This window comes from Chelonoidis abingdonii, chromosome 11, assembly GCF_003597395.2.
Source record: "Chelonoidis abingdonii isolate Lonesome George chromosome 11, CheloAbing_2.0, whole genome shotgun sequence".
Classification (NCBI taxonomy): domain Eukaryota; kingdom Metazoa; phylum Chordata; order Testudines; family Testudinidae; genus Chelonoidis; species Chelonoidis abingdonii.
The window spans coordinates 34,748,985-34,766,659 of NC_133779.1; the positions used below are offsets into that span (position 1 = coordinate 34,748,985).

The window sequence follows — 17,675 nt, forward strand, 5'->3', positions numbered from 1 at the left end:
CCTAATACCTCAACAGGCCCTGCTGCTCTCAGGACCAACCTGCGTGCCTAGGGTAGAGGAGCGTGTAAGCAACTCCCCCACTCCCTTTTCCAAACTGCTCTGCTAGGTAGGGCTTTGACAGCACCTTCGCTGCCTCCTTTCAGCAGAGGACGCAAAGCAAGCAAAGGCAGAGCGTATAAATGGTGATGTTCTGGGGGCAGCATGCAGGGGGGCTCAATCTCATGCACAGGTAGGTATGAAGGGGTGTTTCCCCTCTTAGCACTCCCACAGGAGCATCGCTCATGCGGCAGACGAAAGTTTTCAGCTGCTGGGGGTCCTGCAGGCTGCCTGCTCCCTGCTTCAGGGCCAGCAAAAGAAATGGCTGCAGGAGGGAAACTAGGAGCTCTAGCACCAAGGGCAGAGTTTTCTGCATGGGCACATAAGTAGGTTGTTATCCTACACAGGACGCTCCTAGCGAGACAGGCTCACACGTGCTTAGGGCAGTGCCCTCCTTCCTGCAGTAGGTTTGTTTTCCTGTCAGATCAGTGCCAGGGAGAAGGACACTGACACCTTTAACTCAACCGGCAAAAGTATAGAGTCTGCCCAGGGAACTGCAATGAAGTGCAGAGAGCTCCTGCCACAGGGAATCCAGCTGAGGTGTTTCAAGTGGTGAGAATTTAGCACAGGAAAGAGATAACCAGCCTCCCACCCACAGAGAAGAAAGGCCTGTGTTCAGCCACAGAGCAGGGCCTGGGCCCATGGAGCATGTGGAGGGTTTGCAATCACATGGATGCAAAGAATTGGACTCCATGCAGGGCACCCTCATGGTAAGCTGCCCTGAAGCAGCTTAGCTAACTCTCTCCTCTGGCTGGATTCAAACCAGCACCCTGGAGGCGAGAGGCAGACAGAAAGTTTACCAGTGTAAGTCCTCCCCCGAGGCTACCTTGCCCCCTCCCCTAAAGCCAGGTTCCTCCCATCCATGGCAGAACACAAGCCAACGCCGCAGCCTGTTGATACAGAAATCTTTATTCCTTTAAAATAAAAGACAGGCTGGTGTAACCCATTGGTACTGGATTGTGTGTCCCAGAGCAGAGGGGTACATAGGGTCACTTCTTCCTACTAAAAGTGAACCTAGCCCAAGGTTAATACAGCTCCCTGCTACACCGGCACTAGGGCATGGCACAGACCAACACGACCCCTGAGCCCAGACAGCCAAGTGGGTAAACCAAAAAAAAGGGCTCAGCCTCTGTCTACACTGACAGTCAGTGATTGGCCAACCCCCAACTCCCTTCAGGCAAAGTTGAACACTGATTGGCTGCTAGTTGTTGCTGCTGTGCTACAGCTCTCCTTCCACCACAGGGTTCAGGCAGGGAGCTGGAGGCACCATCTGCCTTTCAACCTTAGGTTCGGATACAAACCAGTCAAGTCCCTGCCCCAAGCAATGGCAGAGCCGCTGTTCCCCAGAGACCTCTCTCAGCCTTTCCTTTGGGGACCCCTAGGCAGAGTGGAGACTTTCTCTCAGAAGGGGCCAGGGGTCCCAGTGACTAGTGGCTTTCACACAGGAGTTTCTATCTGCCCCACTGTCACATTCACGACAAGCATCGGGATTCCCCAAGATCCAGCCCATGCTCTTCTCCCTCCTCAAGGCCCTGTGTTGACATCAACATGCAGCTTCAGGGAGTGACTAAGGACTTTCCCTGGATGGGAAGAGACACTAAGTCCTTGCTCAAGGACAGTCAAGGATTGCCACAGTGCAATTCACTCAGGCACACCATGGGGCTCCCAACTCATCCGAGCAGCTCGAGACCAGCCCATGGACAGACCTCACTGCTCACCTGGTAGTTCACACCTGCCTCCCCTCATCTATTTAATCCCGCACCAGCACCTGCTTTCTCGAGGACAGGGGGTAAAGGTATTCAAAAACCAGGAACACACAAGAGTGGCTGCAAGGTTCCCTCCTCCAGGCCCTCAGAACGCACAGCACACTGGTACGGAAAGGACACTTAGACATCACACATCACAGGCTGGAAAGAAGCTGGGAAAACACAAGTTTTCTGCAGATCTTGGCAACCAACATCTCTTGGTTCAGTATCTGGTTTCTCTGATCGACTGTGTAGCCAAACAGGCCTAGAGATGAACCAGTCCCGGCCTCTCCCTCATTTCACACAGACATTTCTGTTCCACTAGAACAAGTTTGCCTGAAAGCGCCCTCTGGCCGGTGTCCACTTCGTTACGGAAGTTGGGTGCTGGGGTACGGCACATGCAATGGTGCTTTTGACTCGGATTGGCACAAACGCACGGGTCTATTTCATCGCTGAGGCAGCACCGGGGGCACTACAGCTCAGAGTTCAAGAGTTACCTGACAGCCCTCAATGCTGCACCTTACACAGGCACGGGGCTGCTTTTTGAATCCACGGCCTCCGGAGCTATGGCACAGGAGAAAAGGGGAATACAATTGGAATGAGATAAGTGCATCAAACGTTGCTTCTGCAGAGGAAGAGGCAACAGCAATATTCTCCGCTAGGCATTTTCTTGCTCTTTCATTTTACAGTATGGAGCCCAAATCCTTAAGCTGGGTAAAGACAACGGTCGAGAGATTTCTAGGTGTAGCTGCTGTCACATCTGACCACACCCAGGATACAACCTTGCACCACCCAGCCCTGAACTGCGACTGCCAGGGTCCTACTCCCTCTCTGGTTACACAGCCTGGCAACAAGTGACATGAGCGCAGAGTAGAAGTCACGCTCCCTGCAGATGTGGGACCTGATCCTAGGAAGTGTCAAGCAACCCTTTATTCCCAGTGAAAATGATAGGACAGGAGGGTATCTGGCAACTGCAAGGACTGGGCCCCTGTGAGATTCAAAGTCTTTGGTCATAGATTGCTTAAAAGGACAAGACAGAGTGACATGGAAGAAAGCAGGGGTTTAGAGAGACCAGTTGAAAAGGGACTCTCCAACAATGGAGCCACTAGCCTGCATGGCTTTTCAAGCCATAAAGCAACAAATTCCTCACTGCTTCCAGGGCATTCTTGGCATTCTTCCCCTCCAGATGCTAGAGTCCACAGACTAGAAGAAACCAGACAAGCTGCACATGCCACGTTTGCAGCCTGATTATTGTTTTCCAGCTTGAGATGGTTTCTTCCCCCACCACTTCCAGTCTGCATATAGATTCTTTCTTGCACTGGGTGGTTGTGTAGAGCAAACCCAGGCTAGAACAGACGGGAGGGAAGCCAAGAAAGTAAACCGATTGGACGTGGGGTTGAAGACAGAACATGGCTGTAAGGGTCAAAGTTAGGGAAACTGAAATTCAAGGTACACTATAGAGTCAAATAGTTGCCTTGAACTATCAAAGCAGCTGTCGGTACATTGCAGCAAGGGGGCAGCAAATGTTTTGCTGACGACAAAACATGAAGTTAAACTTGGCTGGGTAACAGGCCACAGAGAAGCTGTAACTAGACATGGGTGGTGGAGGCAGAAATGGGGTTTAGCTTGCAGGCAAGAGGATTGGCTAGTGGGTCAAGATGGAAGGCAGGACTCCTGGGTTCTGTTCCCATGACTTGACTGTGCAATTCAGTTCACTCTAGAAACATATACGGATTCTGCTCACAGGGTCAACTGAGGTTCAGTTGGTGTCAGCAAAGCACTCTCAGGTCCCTGGTTGGAAGGTGTTAAGGGAATAACTCCAGGGAAGTGACAAATCAAACACTATAGACCACAGGCCCTGAGCTGGCGCATGCTGGCAACATGCAGGGACATGGGAAGTGCCCAGAGGCCAGTTCAGGCTCAAAGGTGGGGTGGGAGTAGGGGAGAAAAGGGACAAGCCCTGACAAGTGGCTTCTGCACATGATGAACATAAGGAGAGGGCGAGGGAGAAACGTGCAAGGGCATTAGGCCCTAGAGGGTCAAACACTGAATCAGGCCACGAGGGCTGGATTGAAATTGAAGATCTGGTCGGTGACAAGCAGCGGTTAGGAACACGCAGAACAAGGAGCAGGAGTGAGGCGAGACCCTTAGGCCCTCCTGTGGCCAGCAAAGCTGGTCAGGAGTACTGGGCATGATGCCAAGCAGCCTATTTCCAACAGCAGAGTGGCTTGGAGAGGTTAAAAAGAAATTAAAGCCCTCCCCTCACACCAGGGAATAAAGCAGCACTTGGGTCGCTGAGGGACACAGGCAGCTCCCGAGAAGGAAGGAAGGTAGGTCACACTGCTGAGGCAACAGCTCTCGAGGAGCCTGCAAATCAGCGAAAGAGATTCTACGGGCGAGAGTACAGACAGGCCGCCACTGCACGAGCCGGCTAAGGAGGTTGGCTAAGGCAAGTTGCCCAGGTCAGGAGGGCTTGACAGCCAGGTTACGGACTGGCCAGTTAGAAGCCTCTTTTCCAAAGGGTTTGGCTCTTCAATCTCCAAACATGTCAGGAGCTATCGAGACAGTCCGTACAATGCCCAGATCAGGGGCCCCCACAAGCCGTTCAGCTCTCCCCTATGGAACTAGTTATCTGGGAACACCCACTGGTCTCTTCCCCCGGACAGGCAAGAGTCTTGTGAACTTGCAAGAGCAGCTCCCGCTGCCAGAATACTCTAGAAATCCAAACGGCCGCAGTACCCAGGTCAGCATAGCCACAGCCATGGCTCCTGGGAATTAGACAAGTCAGAGCTTTCGCTGCTGGTGGTCAGAGCCAGCAGGGAAGAGAGATGGAACATTGAGAATGATCAGCAAGTGATTTCATTAACTTCAGAGTAAGAAACAGCCCAAGTCCTTGAACAAGGGCTGGACCCACTCGCAAGTAATTAAAAGCTGCTATTGTCAATATACCCTCAAAACAGGGGGCTGGTAGGAGACTAGCCCATAAATAGTGAAGCCTTGTCCTTTAATATGATGGGGCAATTTGGGTAAGACTACAGGTCCCAGCATGCAGTGGGCTCAGCAGACTACAATTTGGATCAGAAACATTGCATGATGGGAGTTGTAGTGTCCAGGTTGTCATACCTGTGTACTAAGTGCTGCTGCAGTCTACCATTTTATGCCATTAAGGCCAAGCTTCTCGGGCTCCTAGCAAATAGGTGAAGCTCAAGTGGGCACAGATTGGGTGTCTCATCCATACAGGCCATGGCAAAGGTATTCTTCCCCCCGCAGTGTCCTCCTCCCCAGCCCCACAAGCTCAGAGGATGAAGGCTAGCGAATGCTGCAGTCCCCATCTCCACCCTGCAGCTTCTCCTGCTCCATTGACCGCACCAGCTCCTGCACAAACTTAATCTCCGAGGCCACCTGCTTGGCCAGAGCCTCATAGCGGTTCTCCAGCTTCCGGTAGCGCCGTTTGAGCCCACTGGCCACCAGCAGGGTGCTCTTGGTCTCCTCCTGGGTCTGCTTTTTCAGGGCCTCTGTCTTCTGCAGCTCCTGCCGGATCTGGCGCAGGTCCTGGCGGATGCTCTCATTCTCCTCCTTGTACCAGGACTCCTTCTCCTCGTAGATGGAGCGCAAGGCTTCGATGTCCTCCCGGAAGGACTTCTTGTTCTTCTCCATCTCCCGGAGGCTCTCCTCAGCCGCAGCCACCTCTTCCAGGACCTTGGAGAAGCGCTCAAAGTTGACGTAGGTGTTGTTGGGGGGCATGCTGGAGTGGGACTTAATGGTGTACTCCTTGAGCCGAGTGGTCTTGAGACGCCGCCTCTCCGGCTTCCTGCCGTTGTCTTCATTGCGGACGTTCCTCCTCTTGATCACCTGCAAGGAGGAGAAGGGAAAACTCAGTTCTCAGGTACTGTCCAGGGTCAATGACTCTTCCCTCCCACCCCCAGGCTGCGCATTTCATAGAATGTCAGGGTTGGAAGGGACCTCAGGAGGTATCTAGTACAACCGCCTGCTCAAAGCAGGACCAACCCCCAACTAAATCATCCAGCCAGGGCTTTGTCAAGCCTGACCTTAAAAACCTCTAAGGAAGGAAGATTCCACCACCTCCTAGGGAACCCATTCCAGTGCTTCACCACCGTTCCTATGTGAAAAAGTTTTTCCTAATATCCAACCTAAACCTCCCCCACTGCAACTTGAGACCATTAACTCCTGTTCTGTCATCGGGTACCACTGAGAACAGTCTGTAGATCCATCCCTCTTGTGAACCCCCTTTCAGGTAGTTGAAAGGCTATCAAATCCCACCTCATTCTTCTCTTCTGCAGACTAAACAATCCCAGTTCCCTCAGCCTCTCCTCATAAGTCATGTGCCCCAGTCCCCTAAACATTTTTGTTGCCCTCCGCTGGACTCTTTCCAATTTTTCCACATCCTTCTTGTAGTACAGGGCCCAAAACTGGACACAATACTCCAGATGAGGCCTCACCAATGTCAAACAGAGGGGAATGATCACGTCCCTCGATCTGCTGGCAATGCCCCTATTTATACAGCCCAAAATGCCATTAGCCTTCTTGGCAACAAGGGCACACTGTTGACTCATATCCAGCATCTCGTCCACTGTAACCCCTAGGTCCTTTTCTGAAGAACTGCTGCCTAGCCACTCGGTCCCTAGTCTGTAGCACTGCAGGCCAACAGCAAGCCCGGCAGCTGCATTCACGCCATACACTTTGCGTATGGTTCAGAGCCAGCCCACGTGCAGTGCAGTTCCCCTACCTCCATGGTGCAAGCCAATACTGATGGAGACATGGCCACCGGTCCCCCAATACCCTGCCTGTACAGAATTCCAGATTGTTTTGTCCCCACCCCTGCTTCAAAGCTGGCCAGAAATCAGCTCCCTCTAGACCAAGTCAGCACAGCTGCTAGATCTCTCCAGGCTGGTGGAGTGAACGAGAAGCAAACGCTTCTTGCTTAAAGGGTGATACCAAGAGCAATTTTTAGATGCCACGACAAATGGCCTGATTCTCCAGAGGGGCTGAGTGCACGCTGTTCCCATCTGTGGGAGTTGGGCTGTTTGGTACCTTTGGGAAACAGAGCCAGGCCACAAACATTTATGAACTTTTACCTTAATCCAGGGATGCTCCAGGCTCTGGGCAATTGTCATCCGCTTCCTGCAACAACATTAGGTCTGTTCATTAGGCTACAGCAGCTGGACCGAGCTTTCGGCCTGCTCGGGGTCACTAGTTTTCAGATGAAACCCACAAGCAGAGAGCTGAGCCAGTTATTCTCAGTCTCTGCTTTAATCCCACCAAGCACCAGCCGGCAAATCAGCAGCAGTTTCCCGCTTCCATCAGCTGAGCTGACACACGCTGTACTGTAATTATTTGCCTTCCTGCCCTGCGGACCCAACCGCTGCCCAAGGCGAGCTAGCTTCTCTGCTAAGTGCGGGATCCCCGTTGGAGAGGAGCTGGCTTCCAGAGATGCTGCAGCGGCAGTCTGGTACCAGACTATCGTCCTGGAGAGACGAGAGCCAGTCCAACGGCTCCCATTAAACCTGCACACCTGCAGCAGCAGATATTTTTGCTTTGAGGATATTGTGAAAGACTGGACCCTGTTGACAGCAGATAAGAAGCAGCTGTCGGAGGTTACGGACCTGAGAAAACAGCACTTCTGGCCTAAGACATGGGGCAGTCGCCTGCCATTCCTCTTACACTGAGTGTGCTGTGTGGTGACAACAAGCAGCAGGTTAGCCAAGCTCTTCCACTGCACAACGGCAGCAAGAGAGAGGCTGGGGCTTTTGGAGGCTGCTGGCAGAGAACAGTGCTGGGCACACAGCAGACCGTGCCCACGCCTCGCTCCCCGCGGTTCGTTTCAACCAACTGGTCTCATACTTGGGATCTTTGACAAGCAGGCGCCGGATGAAGTCCTTGGCCAGCTCGCTGGTGTTGCTGAAATACTCCTCGTCGAAGTCGTAGTTCACGCCGGAGATGTTCGTCAGCGTCTCCTGCTTCGTTTCGCCCAAGAACGGAGAGGCGCCACTTAGACTGCAGGGCGAGATCAGACAGTTACCATCAGACACCGCTCTGTGCCAACAGCGCCAAGCCCTGCCGCTCACTCCCAAACACCAGCACTAACATTACTTTGGTTCCCCTGACCTGGGTCACGGCAGGGGGAGGACTTGCCCCAGGTCAGGCAGTGACTCAGTGGCAAAGCTGGGAGTAAGACCCAGGACTTCTGCATCCCCAGCCTTTGACAACACTGTCTCCTCAAGCACAGCAGAGCATATTCTTACCCAGAGAGAAGAATAATTATCCTTGTACTCACAGAATGTATGTGATGACCCCGATGCTCCTAGGAGAGAGGGAGAGGACACAAGATCACTGCATTGTAGAGCAGTTTTTAGTCAGGTCTTTCCTCACTCCAGACTTAAGTCTTTTAGGTTTTCCAGCGGAGGGCACCTGTTAGTGACAGATCGGTCCACCCTGCAGCCAGCTTTCCCCAAGATTTCATCTTTCCCTTAGCACAGACACTTTCTAGATCTAGGACAAGATTCCCCATTCACGTCTCTGAGCTGCCTGAGTTAAGGATCAAAGCTCAGGTCAGGGAATCCGGGGTTGGGTTATTTCATGAGAAGTTTGCAGGATGTGCAAGTCAACCAAATTCCACTCAGCCTTCAGCTATTACAGGCCTATCCCGAGCCCTGGCCCAGATACTCAACACCCACCCAACCCCACCCCAGAGCTAGATTTAGCAGCATTCAAAGAGACCAGCCTGCCTCAAAGTCAGATTGCTGGGGCCCACCAGGAATTAAAGGCCTGTCCTCTTCAGCGAGAGGGGTACCACAGAACCAGGAATCAACCTGGGACAACAGATGAAACACAGGAACAGGAGCGAGGGACAAAAAGATATAAAAGGAGGGAATTAGATGGTCAGGCTTGACAAAGACCTGGCTGGGATGATTTAGTTGGGATTGGTCCTGCTTCGAGCAGTGGGTTGGACTAGATAACCTCCTAAGATCTCTTCCAACCCTGAGATACTATGACACCGAACAGATAGCAACAGGCTCAGCAGACCCCAGCCAGAACACTGCCTGGCTACGGGAGACAACCAAGGTACAGAAACAAGCCCCACAGATGCAGAATTCCCTCCTCCCAGGCTAATTGTCAGTGCCAGGCTGACAGCCCCGCAGACTGAAGCAACCCATTTACCTACAAGAACGTGCCATATGCATATTAGCACTGCAAGCTAGTGTATGGGCCAAGATAGGCTAGCTAGCGGGCCATGTGCTATCGGCTAGTATGGGCCACTTCCCTCACCCTGCCCAACCAGCACCCCTCAACCCTGGCTTAGAGTGACTCCATGCCAGCAACCAGGCAACGGTTCAGTCCCCAGGTGCATTTAATTCTTGGCCTCTGTCAGGAAGCTGCCAGCTGGTGTCTACCACAGAGAGGGTGCAAATACCTGCCCACTAAGAACTGGGCTGAAACCACCCACATCAGCAGCTGTTCTACAACAGGCCTGTGGTTATGATGGAGAGTTATGGCATACTCACCACATGTCAGCCTCCAGCCCCAGGGGCTCGTAGTTCACTATTTCAGGGGCTTTAGAAAGAGAGAGAGAGAAAGTTATGCTGCAGGAAGAATCCATTGCAAGCAGCTTGGGGCATCTCGTGCAAGGACTCAAACCCTAACCTCACTGGACTTAGCCAGAGCTTTGGTGATACTTTTCTCCTGGGGACGTCAAAGAGTTGTAGCAAGGGTACCCAAATCTCGCCCAGTCCAGGGCTGCACTAGCAGCTTCCTCAGACTCAGGGAGGTCCTGGATACACAACTGATAGAGCGAAGGGAGGCTGCTGTGGGCTCTGATACACAAGGGCACCATGCAGGAATACAGTTCTCCACCCCCCACCCTCCCCTGGCTCTCCTTCACTGCAAAGTCCCAGGGCATCTTTCCCAGATTCAAACAAGCCTCCAGAAAACTGAGAGCTGTCACCACCCTACTTCCCTCTCACCTACAAACTCCGGGGTCCCAAAGATGTTTTTGAACTCATTCCCTGCTTCGATTTTGTGAGCAATGCCGAAGTCAATCAGTTTGATGCGGGGGTTTGGCACATTCTTGTCCAGCAGCATGATGTTCTCGGGCTGGAGAGAAGCAAACGCAGCAGGGCTTTTTCATATTGGCTTCCAGCAACACTAAGATCTCTGTACCTTTGAGTGCAACACTATACTGGAAAGAGACATCCTGTGATTCCCTATCCTCCTCTCCCCCCCAATTTGGTCTAACTATATACTACAGAGTTAGGTCACCGTAAGGCAGCTTACGGTGTTAGCATGGGTGGAGGCTCCAGCCAAGAGCCCAGCACGGTGATGCCGGGGGCTGGGGGGCCCAGGGCAGGGGTGGGGCTCCAGCTCTCAGTGCTCCACACAGCTGAGTGCAAGTGCTCCTGGTAAGTGCGCGACAGCCAACAGAGGGGGCATAGCATGGACGTGAACCCCTGTAGCTGTACATTGACCTAGCTTAGTCATCTCTGCTCAGAACATGGCTTTCCAAGCTGCCAGCCCTGCAGACTCTGCCTGGGATCTGAAAGGCAAGCTAGGTTCAGTAACGGAGACCCTGTGGTTAGAGCTCTGCTGACAACCGCTTTGATGCTGCTTTGTGAAACAGCACAGATTCCAGCTTGCTCTCCCACAGCCGCTGCCAAGAGGAGTTAAAAATGCACGTCAGGATGTAAAGACTAAGCAGCGCTGGTATGGGACCATTTCCATGTGGCTATTTCAAACATTCACCCAGAATGCCAAGGATAAGCCACAGCTGCAGCTGAGACTCTGAACTTACACACAGTGCTTGTGTAAAGTCACTGAGCATTATTTCACTACTGTGGTTGTGTTTACTGTCTCTCAAGAGCCCTTCACCACCTCCCCCAGCTTCACCTGCCTATGTGAAGCACAGGGTGTCCGATCTGAATTTGGTCCTTTGCCTCTGTGCATACAGACTTCAGTTTGACTCCAAAGAGACAGGCCGGAGTCTGATGCTAGCAAACACCCAGGAGTATTCCACCGGAGTAAGTGGATTGGCACCAGTGCAAATGAGAGCAGAATTCTGCCTGTAGGTTCGGGTTCAGAGGGCTTGGGAAGCGGAGATAGACCAAGCGATTGGGACTTTTCTTCCAAGTGAGAGATAAAAGCACCACACCACACCCAAGAAAAAGGAGCGCCAACTATTGGACCCACAAACGGCTTCCCACAGCAGCCCTTGGAGATCTGCCACCCAGTATCCACCGGCTTTGATCTCACTGAGCTGAGACGATCTAATGAGATCACCGCACAAGATGGAGCCAGCCCCACAGTCAACGAGTCTGTCCACACCTTGACTCAGCTGCGTCTAACAGGCCAAGGTCCTGGGCACCATAGGCCGAAACTTACCTTCAGGTCGAAGTGCGCTATGCGCTTGGAATGCAAGTAGTGGACCCCGTCCAGGATCTGCTTGAGGAACTGGGTGGCCTCTTCCTCCGTCAGGGACTCCTTCTCGGCCAGGAAGTCAAAGAGCTCACCCCCCGAGACCAGCTCCAGGATCAGCACCACGTCCGTCTTGTTCTCGAAGATGTCGTGGAGCGTGATGATGTTGGGGTGCTGGATCTCCCGCAGGATGTCCACCTCCCTCTCGATCTCCTCCCGGCTCACGCCCCGCCGGCTGGACGACAGGCGCCGCTTCTTGATGAACTTGGCCGCATACTCCAGGCCGCTTTTCTTCTCCCGGCACTTCCGCACAATGGCGAACTGGCCACTGCACATGGGAAAAAGGACACATCAGTTAATTAGACGTCTCCTCACTGGCTACCTGCCTGGAAGAGTCAGTGACTGCAGTGGGGTATCTACAGCCTGCAATGCTTGGAGTCTAAAGAGACCTGCCATAGGTGCGTTTCCTTACTGAGAAGGGTGCAACTCCTTACAAACCTGCTAGGAGCCACAGTACTTCTGTGGGCAGGAGGTAAAGCCCTTCCACTCGACTCTAGGTCCAAGCGTCTGCCTTCTCCATGCACCACTTGGCCAACTGAGGGATTGGGGCATCATGGACACTGAAAGCTGAGCACCAAGGCAGAAAAAAAGCCCCTTTCTTGGAGAGCACACTTCAGCCGCCTGTGGCGTACAAACAGACCAAACTGCTGCCAAGCCAGGACAGATCACTAGCCCAGCTCATCCCCTGTGGTTGTCAGTCTGTGAGGCATCAGAGGCAGGAATGGAATAAACCGATACCACCACTGCATGCCACTGTGCTGGGCAGGATGAAAGAAGGAAGGAAGAGACTTCCCTCCTGGCTGCAGCAAGAGTTCAGTTAACATCCTAGAGCAGGGGTGGGCAAACTTTTTGGCCCAAGGGCCATATCTGGGTATGGAAATTGTGTGGTGGGCCATGAATGCTCACGAAATTTGGGGTTGGGAAGAGGGGGGGTTTATGGCTCCAGCTAGGGTGTGGGCTCTGGGTCAGGGCTGGGGATGAGGGGTTGGAGGTGCAGGAGTGTGCTCCAGGTTGGTAACGAGGAGTTTGGAGGGCAGGAGGGGGATCAGGGCTGGGGTAGGGTGTCGGATCACAGAAGGGAGCTGGGAGTGCAGGCTCCGGGCGGCGCTTACCTCAAGTTGCTCCCAGAAGCAGCAGCATGTTTTCCTCTCCTGCTCCTAAGAGGAGGCACAGCCAGGTGGCTCTGCACCATGCCCCATCTGCAGGTGCTGTCCCTGCAGCTCCCACTGGCCATGGTTCCTGGCCAATAGGAGCTGTGGTGGTGGCGCTTGGGGTTGGGGCAGCATGCAGAGTCCCTTGGTTGCCCCCACACATAGGCGCCAGAGGGGGGACATGCCGCTGCTTCCAGGAGCCATGCAGAGCCACGGCATACACGGAGAGGGGCAAGCCCTCGACCCCACTCCCTGGCAGGAGCTCAAGGGCCAGATTAAAACATCTGAAGGGCCGGATGCAGCCCCCCAGGCCGTAGTTTGTCTACTCCTGTCCTAGAGCATGAGGATTGATGGCTCATGCTGGTTTTATCCGAAGTACGTCACCGCAGATGCTGTTCTGATTCATACAAATCTCTAGCCCTTCCTTGAAACGTATTAATCTACCCAGGTATCAGGAAGCATATCATGGTAACGACGTGATTATGCTGCTTAGGCATTTGTGCAATATCCTGCCGATACATAACTGCAAGTTACAAGGCTCAGTGCTGGAATCAGGCAGTTCCCATGGCCTGATGATCAAATGGTCCCTTCCAGCCTTCAGATCTACGAATCCAGCAGCTCAAGAGTTCCAACCACCATTGCGGAGCACCCCGAGATGTCGATTTCACCATGCGGAGCATTTGGGAAGAAGCATGCCTGTGCAACTGACCCAGGCTGCAATGCTCGGCACTTACAGAGCTCCTTAGATTTGCAAGTGCTTTGTGAATACTAATTTATAACACGTGCTCCCCCCAGCTCCCCGTGGTCTATGTCAGTGACACCCCCATTCTACAAGCAGGAAAATTGAGGTTCTGAGAGGTTATGTTACTGAGACGGAGGGAGTTGGCAACAGAGTAAAAAACAGAACCCAGGGAATCCTGAGTATGCTGCCTCTGGAAGTTACAGGCCCAGATTTAGGTGGATTTCTTCCTCTTCCTGGGAGGATCAAAATTAACTGCCCCTGCTTCAGGGTGACCAGATAGCAAGTGTGAAAAATCAGGACTGGCGGGGTGGTAATAGGCACCTATATAAAGACAAAGCCCCAAATATCAGGACTGTTCCTATAAAATAGGGACATCTGGTCACCCTACCTCCCCCCCCTTACACTGCCAGCATCTTCGCCTCCAACTGGGTTATTTACATTTTTCAGCACTGACATCAAGGCTTGCTTCATTGGCTGGCAGCTGCCAGGCCTGAACTTTCCGTATAAGGCTTGTGCTTGGACAGGAAACAGTCAGAGCTAATCAAATGCTAAAAGCTTCCCAGACCAACCAACAGCCTCTTACCTCCCACCAGCCTGGCTGGATTAGAGAGTGCTGAGCAGGAGAGGAAGAAGTGGGCTATGACGCGTGAAGTGTCTAACAAACCAATGTCTTCTAGAAAATGCAGAAATAAGGAGGTCACCTTGTCAGGACAGAGAAGTGATGAAATAGTCACATACCGAAGGAGAGATACCGCCAGAGCAGCAAAGCCCTAGATTCCCTGGATTCCTTCCCCAGGGAGCACAATAGGCACACTCGTTTTAAGCTGCTCACCCTTTCGTGAGCACATTAGTCAAACCCAAAGCACAGAGGAAGGGGGAGCCACTTTCCTCCTTTAAACATCAGGTGTCCCCCTCCGCACCCATCACTCTTCACTGCCACAGTCATCAACCTTCCAGCTGCCTGAACAGTAGGGAGCAAGGGGAACCCATGCTGCTCCTTGCTCAGCTGGACAGGATGGTGACACAAAACTCCTTCCCCAAGGGGCTGGGGAGCCCAGGGATTAGAGGAACCCATGAAACAAACTTTCGGCCGCATCCCAAGAAGGCAGAACTACAGCAGCGGCAGGTTGGTCCAGCAGACTTGAAAAGAGAATTCAACTAAAGGCCAAGAGGCCCAGGAATGTAGCCTTAACAGCCTCTGAAAGAGCTCCCCTGAGACCTGCCAGCTCTTATGCCCACACACATCCTCGGCAATGGAGAAGACCGATTACCATCTCAAAGTAAACAGAAAGATGCACTTATGCACTGCAGCATGAGCCAGACCCACACAATACCACAGCCCAGGTAACACTCCTTACAGGAGCGGAGGGAGGATTGCTTGGAAAACGCTTTGAGCCGGTGTAGGGTTCCAATGAGTGCTATTCTTATTTAAACACCAACAGGGCCACCTGTGCGGTTACAGCACTCAAAAGGAAAACACTGTCCCTAAGGAACTCCTGAGCTGTAGTCCAATACACAACATGCCTTAGCTAGCGGCAGCGGACGCTGAAGGCAGCCCACAAAACATCTAACACTGGCATGTTATTTAAACCAGAGACACCATGGCAATCACCAGCTAGGTTTAGATGCCGAAGTCTAATGCCAAACTTAAACGCCATTCACACACACACCAGAATTTTCTGGGCTTGCTACACCTGAACCACTTTAACTCTCCTTCTACGGTTCAGACTTGGAATACAGACTTCAAGGGACACCAACAACCTCAATTTGATTCAGAAGTTTAATTTGGTGGGGAAAGGTTTTCAAAGAAGCCGAAGATCATCGGAAATTGTCCCAACACAGGATTTTTCCACTTTTATTTTACTGTTTACAAGCAAGCATTCCCCTACAGAGTCAAACTCCAGTGATACTCAGACCTCAGTGGTTCATGAGTCAAATTAGCCATCAGCGTTACCCAAAAGAGCCACAGTCGTGTGAATTCACTGTTTCATTTCCCATGTGGATATATTATTCTCACAGCAAAATGACTGACCAAGTATTATTTTAGCAACTACAACTGGTTAATAACATAGTAAGAGCACCCTGACTGGTTAATAATTCAACCACACGGTGTTTTAATATCATGTGCTGCAAAGAGCTGCAGGAGACACATTAAAGACCCATTTGCAGCTCAAGAGCCTGTCTCATTACCACTGTGTCAGACCATAAGCCCTTTGGAACAGGGGTCACATCTTCCTACGGGTTTGTATAGCACCTGGAGCAAAGGCCTCCGCCAAGTGGGACCTTTGGACACTGCTGCAATAAATAGTAGCTCAATCATCAACACCAAAAACTTGGGGAGGGTTTCTGTTGATGCTAAGACATGGAGCACAGCTAAGATACACACAGGTTTTGCATCCAGTGTGAATAAGTCCAGTTTGCATGCAACACAACAGCCTCCTCTTCCCGTGTTCTAAAGACAGTCGAGCTTCTGCCGAGAGGCAAAGATGATTCATAGCAGGAACATGCCACAAACATGCAGAGCGACTGAGACACCAGTGAAGAATGCTAAGCAAGCCACAGTGATATTTTTGAGGCAGGGCAGACCCAGCCAAACAGGGATATGATGTGAGCAGCTTATGGGGGAAAAGAGCCATAGCTCCACTAGAAAAGGAGTGAATTGTGACTAAAAATGCTTGGCCCTTGTATATGAGCCTGTATGTGTCTGGTCTCTCTGATTAGTCCAATGAATATTATTTATACAAACGGGAACAACTCCAGCAGGAGAGATTGAGACCTCCCCCCCACGCTCACCCCCATCAGGCTGGCTGGCTGGCGCTCTGCTGAAACTCCACCCTGAACCTGAGAAACCTTCTCAACTAAAGGATTATCAAAACTGGCCCATTCCCATAAAACGTTTGTTTCAATGAATCAAGATTTGTCTGGCCAAAACAAAGTGGTGTTAAAAAATTCCAAACCAGCTCAAGTTTTAAATATTCATTAAGCCTCCCTCAACCCACCCCTGGGAGGTAGTTAAGGGGTATAAACAGATCCCTTAACCTGCCACAGCAATAAAGCTGGCTCTGGAGAAGGACACAGCAGCTGAACAGCAGACCTGCCCAACACTTTAAAACAGCAAGTGGTAGAGAATCCCACACCTGATGGAACACGCAGGGTGGGAATATGGGAGACAGGGTGTAGCAAACAGAAATGGAAATAGCAAAAGAAATGCCATGGGTTTATTTAATGACTATAAGCGGTCAGGCTCTTGGCTTTATGGCCAGGAGACGGCACCACCCGCAGCAGAGCACACCCCCTAGTTAGCACACTCACCTGCCCAACTCTTCTCCCATCTCATAATGGTCCTCCACATTCTCCTGCCTGAAGGTGGACATGGCTGTTAGACCAAAAGGAGCCCGGCCCACCCTTCAGAAAGCCAGACAGCTCGGTTCAACCCTGGAAGGAGACAAAGGAAATAGGAGAGAATTGTCATGCCCCAATCAGCCACAGACATTCCAGCGCTGTGGGATGAGCAACAGAACCCTTGCATGATGCAGCGGCACCTGCTCTAAACTGGCACGTGAATGGATACAAGAGATGGAAGAGCACTGCTTTTATGTTGCATCTATTTCTAGTTCATTCGCACCCGGCCAAGGCAGGACTGATCCCTGCCTTCTGCTCTCCAGGGTTATGATTTGGTGCCCCCTTTCTTGTGGGAAGATATTTCAGTCTAGCAGATTATTACAGTAGCCCTGAGGAGCTACTGGCAGAGCCCCATTGTGGTAGGTGCTGTATAGATGCATAGCAAGAGACTGTCCGTGCCCAGGGACTGGCCCATAGTCACAGAGGGAGTCTGTGGCACAGCCAGGGATTAAACCCAAATCTCGTGAGTCCTAGTCCAGTGCTATAACTCCCAGACCATCCTTCTTTGTCCCTCAGCCACTCTCCTTTCCACCTTTTTGTTCAGCTTCCCCGACATCCTCTGCTAAGGGAGAGGAAAGCTCACCCTCCCCTACTCAGCCCCATGATACAGCACTGGGTGAGACCCTTAAATAAGTCGCCAGGCCCTGGATGGAGGCGACGAGTGGCTCAATCAGCACATTGGTTTTATAAATCTGAAAGAGGAGGAAGCAAAGCCGAGCTTGTTACAATGTTTCCACTCTGCCCACTGGGGTGCACTGGAGGAGAGAGGGATCTACACAAAGGAACTTCAGCCTTCTCCTTAGTCCTCCTCTCCCCTCACACACAAGCAGGCCTCACCCTCTCGCCACACTCCAACTACAATACAAGAACCACTGTCCCCAAGGGTGCAGGAACAATCTGTACAGGGGGGTGCTGAGAGCCATCGAACCAAAGTGTAAACCCTGGATGTGATGGAAAGCGCATCAAGCCATGGGGTGCAGCAGTAGCCCCATTTCCAGCACCTCTGACTGTCCCCAAGTTACACTTGCCTGGAGCTCCACACAACCCTTCACG

General features: G+C 52.1%; 1 protein-coding gene across 1 annotated transcript; it reads right to left on the bottom strand.

The window, feature by feature from the left end:
• Positions 1 to 3,970: 3,970 nt before the first annotated feature.
• Positions 3,971 to 17,418, bottom strand: DAPK3 (death associated protein kinase 3). The gene is made up of 8 exons (XM_032763467.2): positions 16,533 to 17,418; positions 11,235 to 11,595; positions 9,824 to 9,953; positions 9,365 to 9,413; positions 8,137 to 8,163; positions 7,704 to 7,856; positions 6,938 to 6,983; positions 3,971 to 5,693 (listed from the first exon to the last, which is right to left on the bottom strand). The coding sequence occupies exons 1-8, from the start codon at positions 16,592 to 16,594 to the stop codon at positions 5,151 to 5,153; spliced, it is 1,371 nt and encodes a 456-aa protein (XP_032619358.1). The 5' UTR covers positions 16,595 to 17,418; the 3' UTR covers positions 3,971 to 5,150.
• Between the last annotated feature and the right edge of the window lie 257 nt (positions 17,419 to 17,675).

Excerpts from the sequence above, each read along its gene's own strand:
- DAPK3 (XM_032763467.2), bottom strand. The coding sequence starts at position 16,594 with ATGTCCACCTTCAGGCAGGAGAATGTGGAGGACCATTATGAGATGGGA. Across the intron at positions 6,984-7,703 it reads CTGCTTGTCAAAGATCCCAA|GAAGCGGATGACAATTGCCC; the intron begins GTATGAGACCAG and ends ATGTTGTTGCAG. Across the intron at positions 5,694-6,937 it reads TGGAGCATCCCTGGATTAAG|GTGATCAAGAGGAGGAACGT; the intron begins GTAAAAGTTCAT and ends TCCTCCTTGCAG.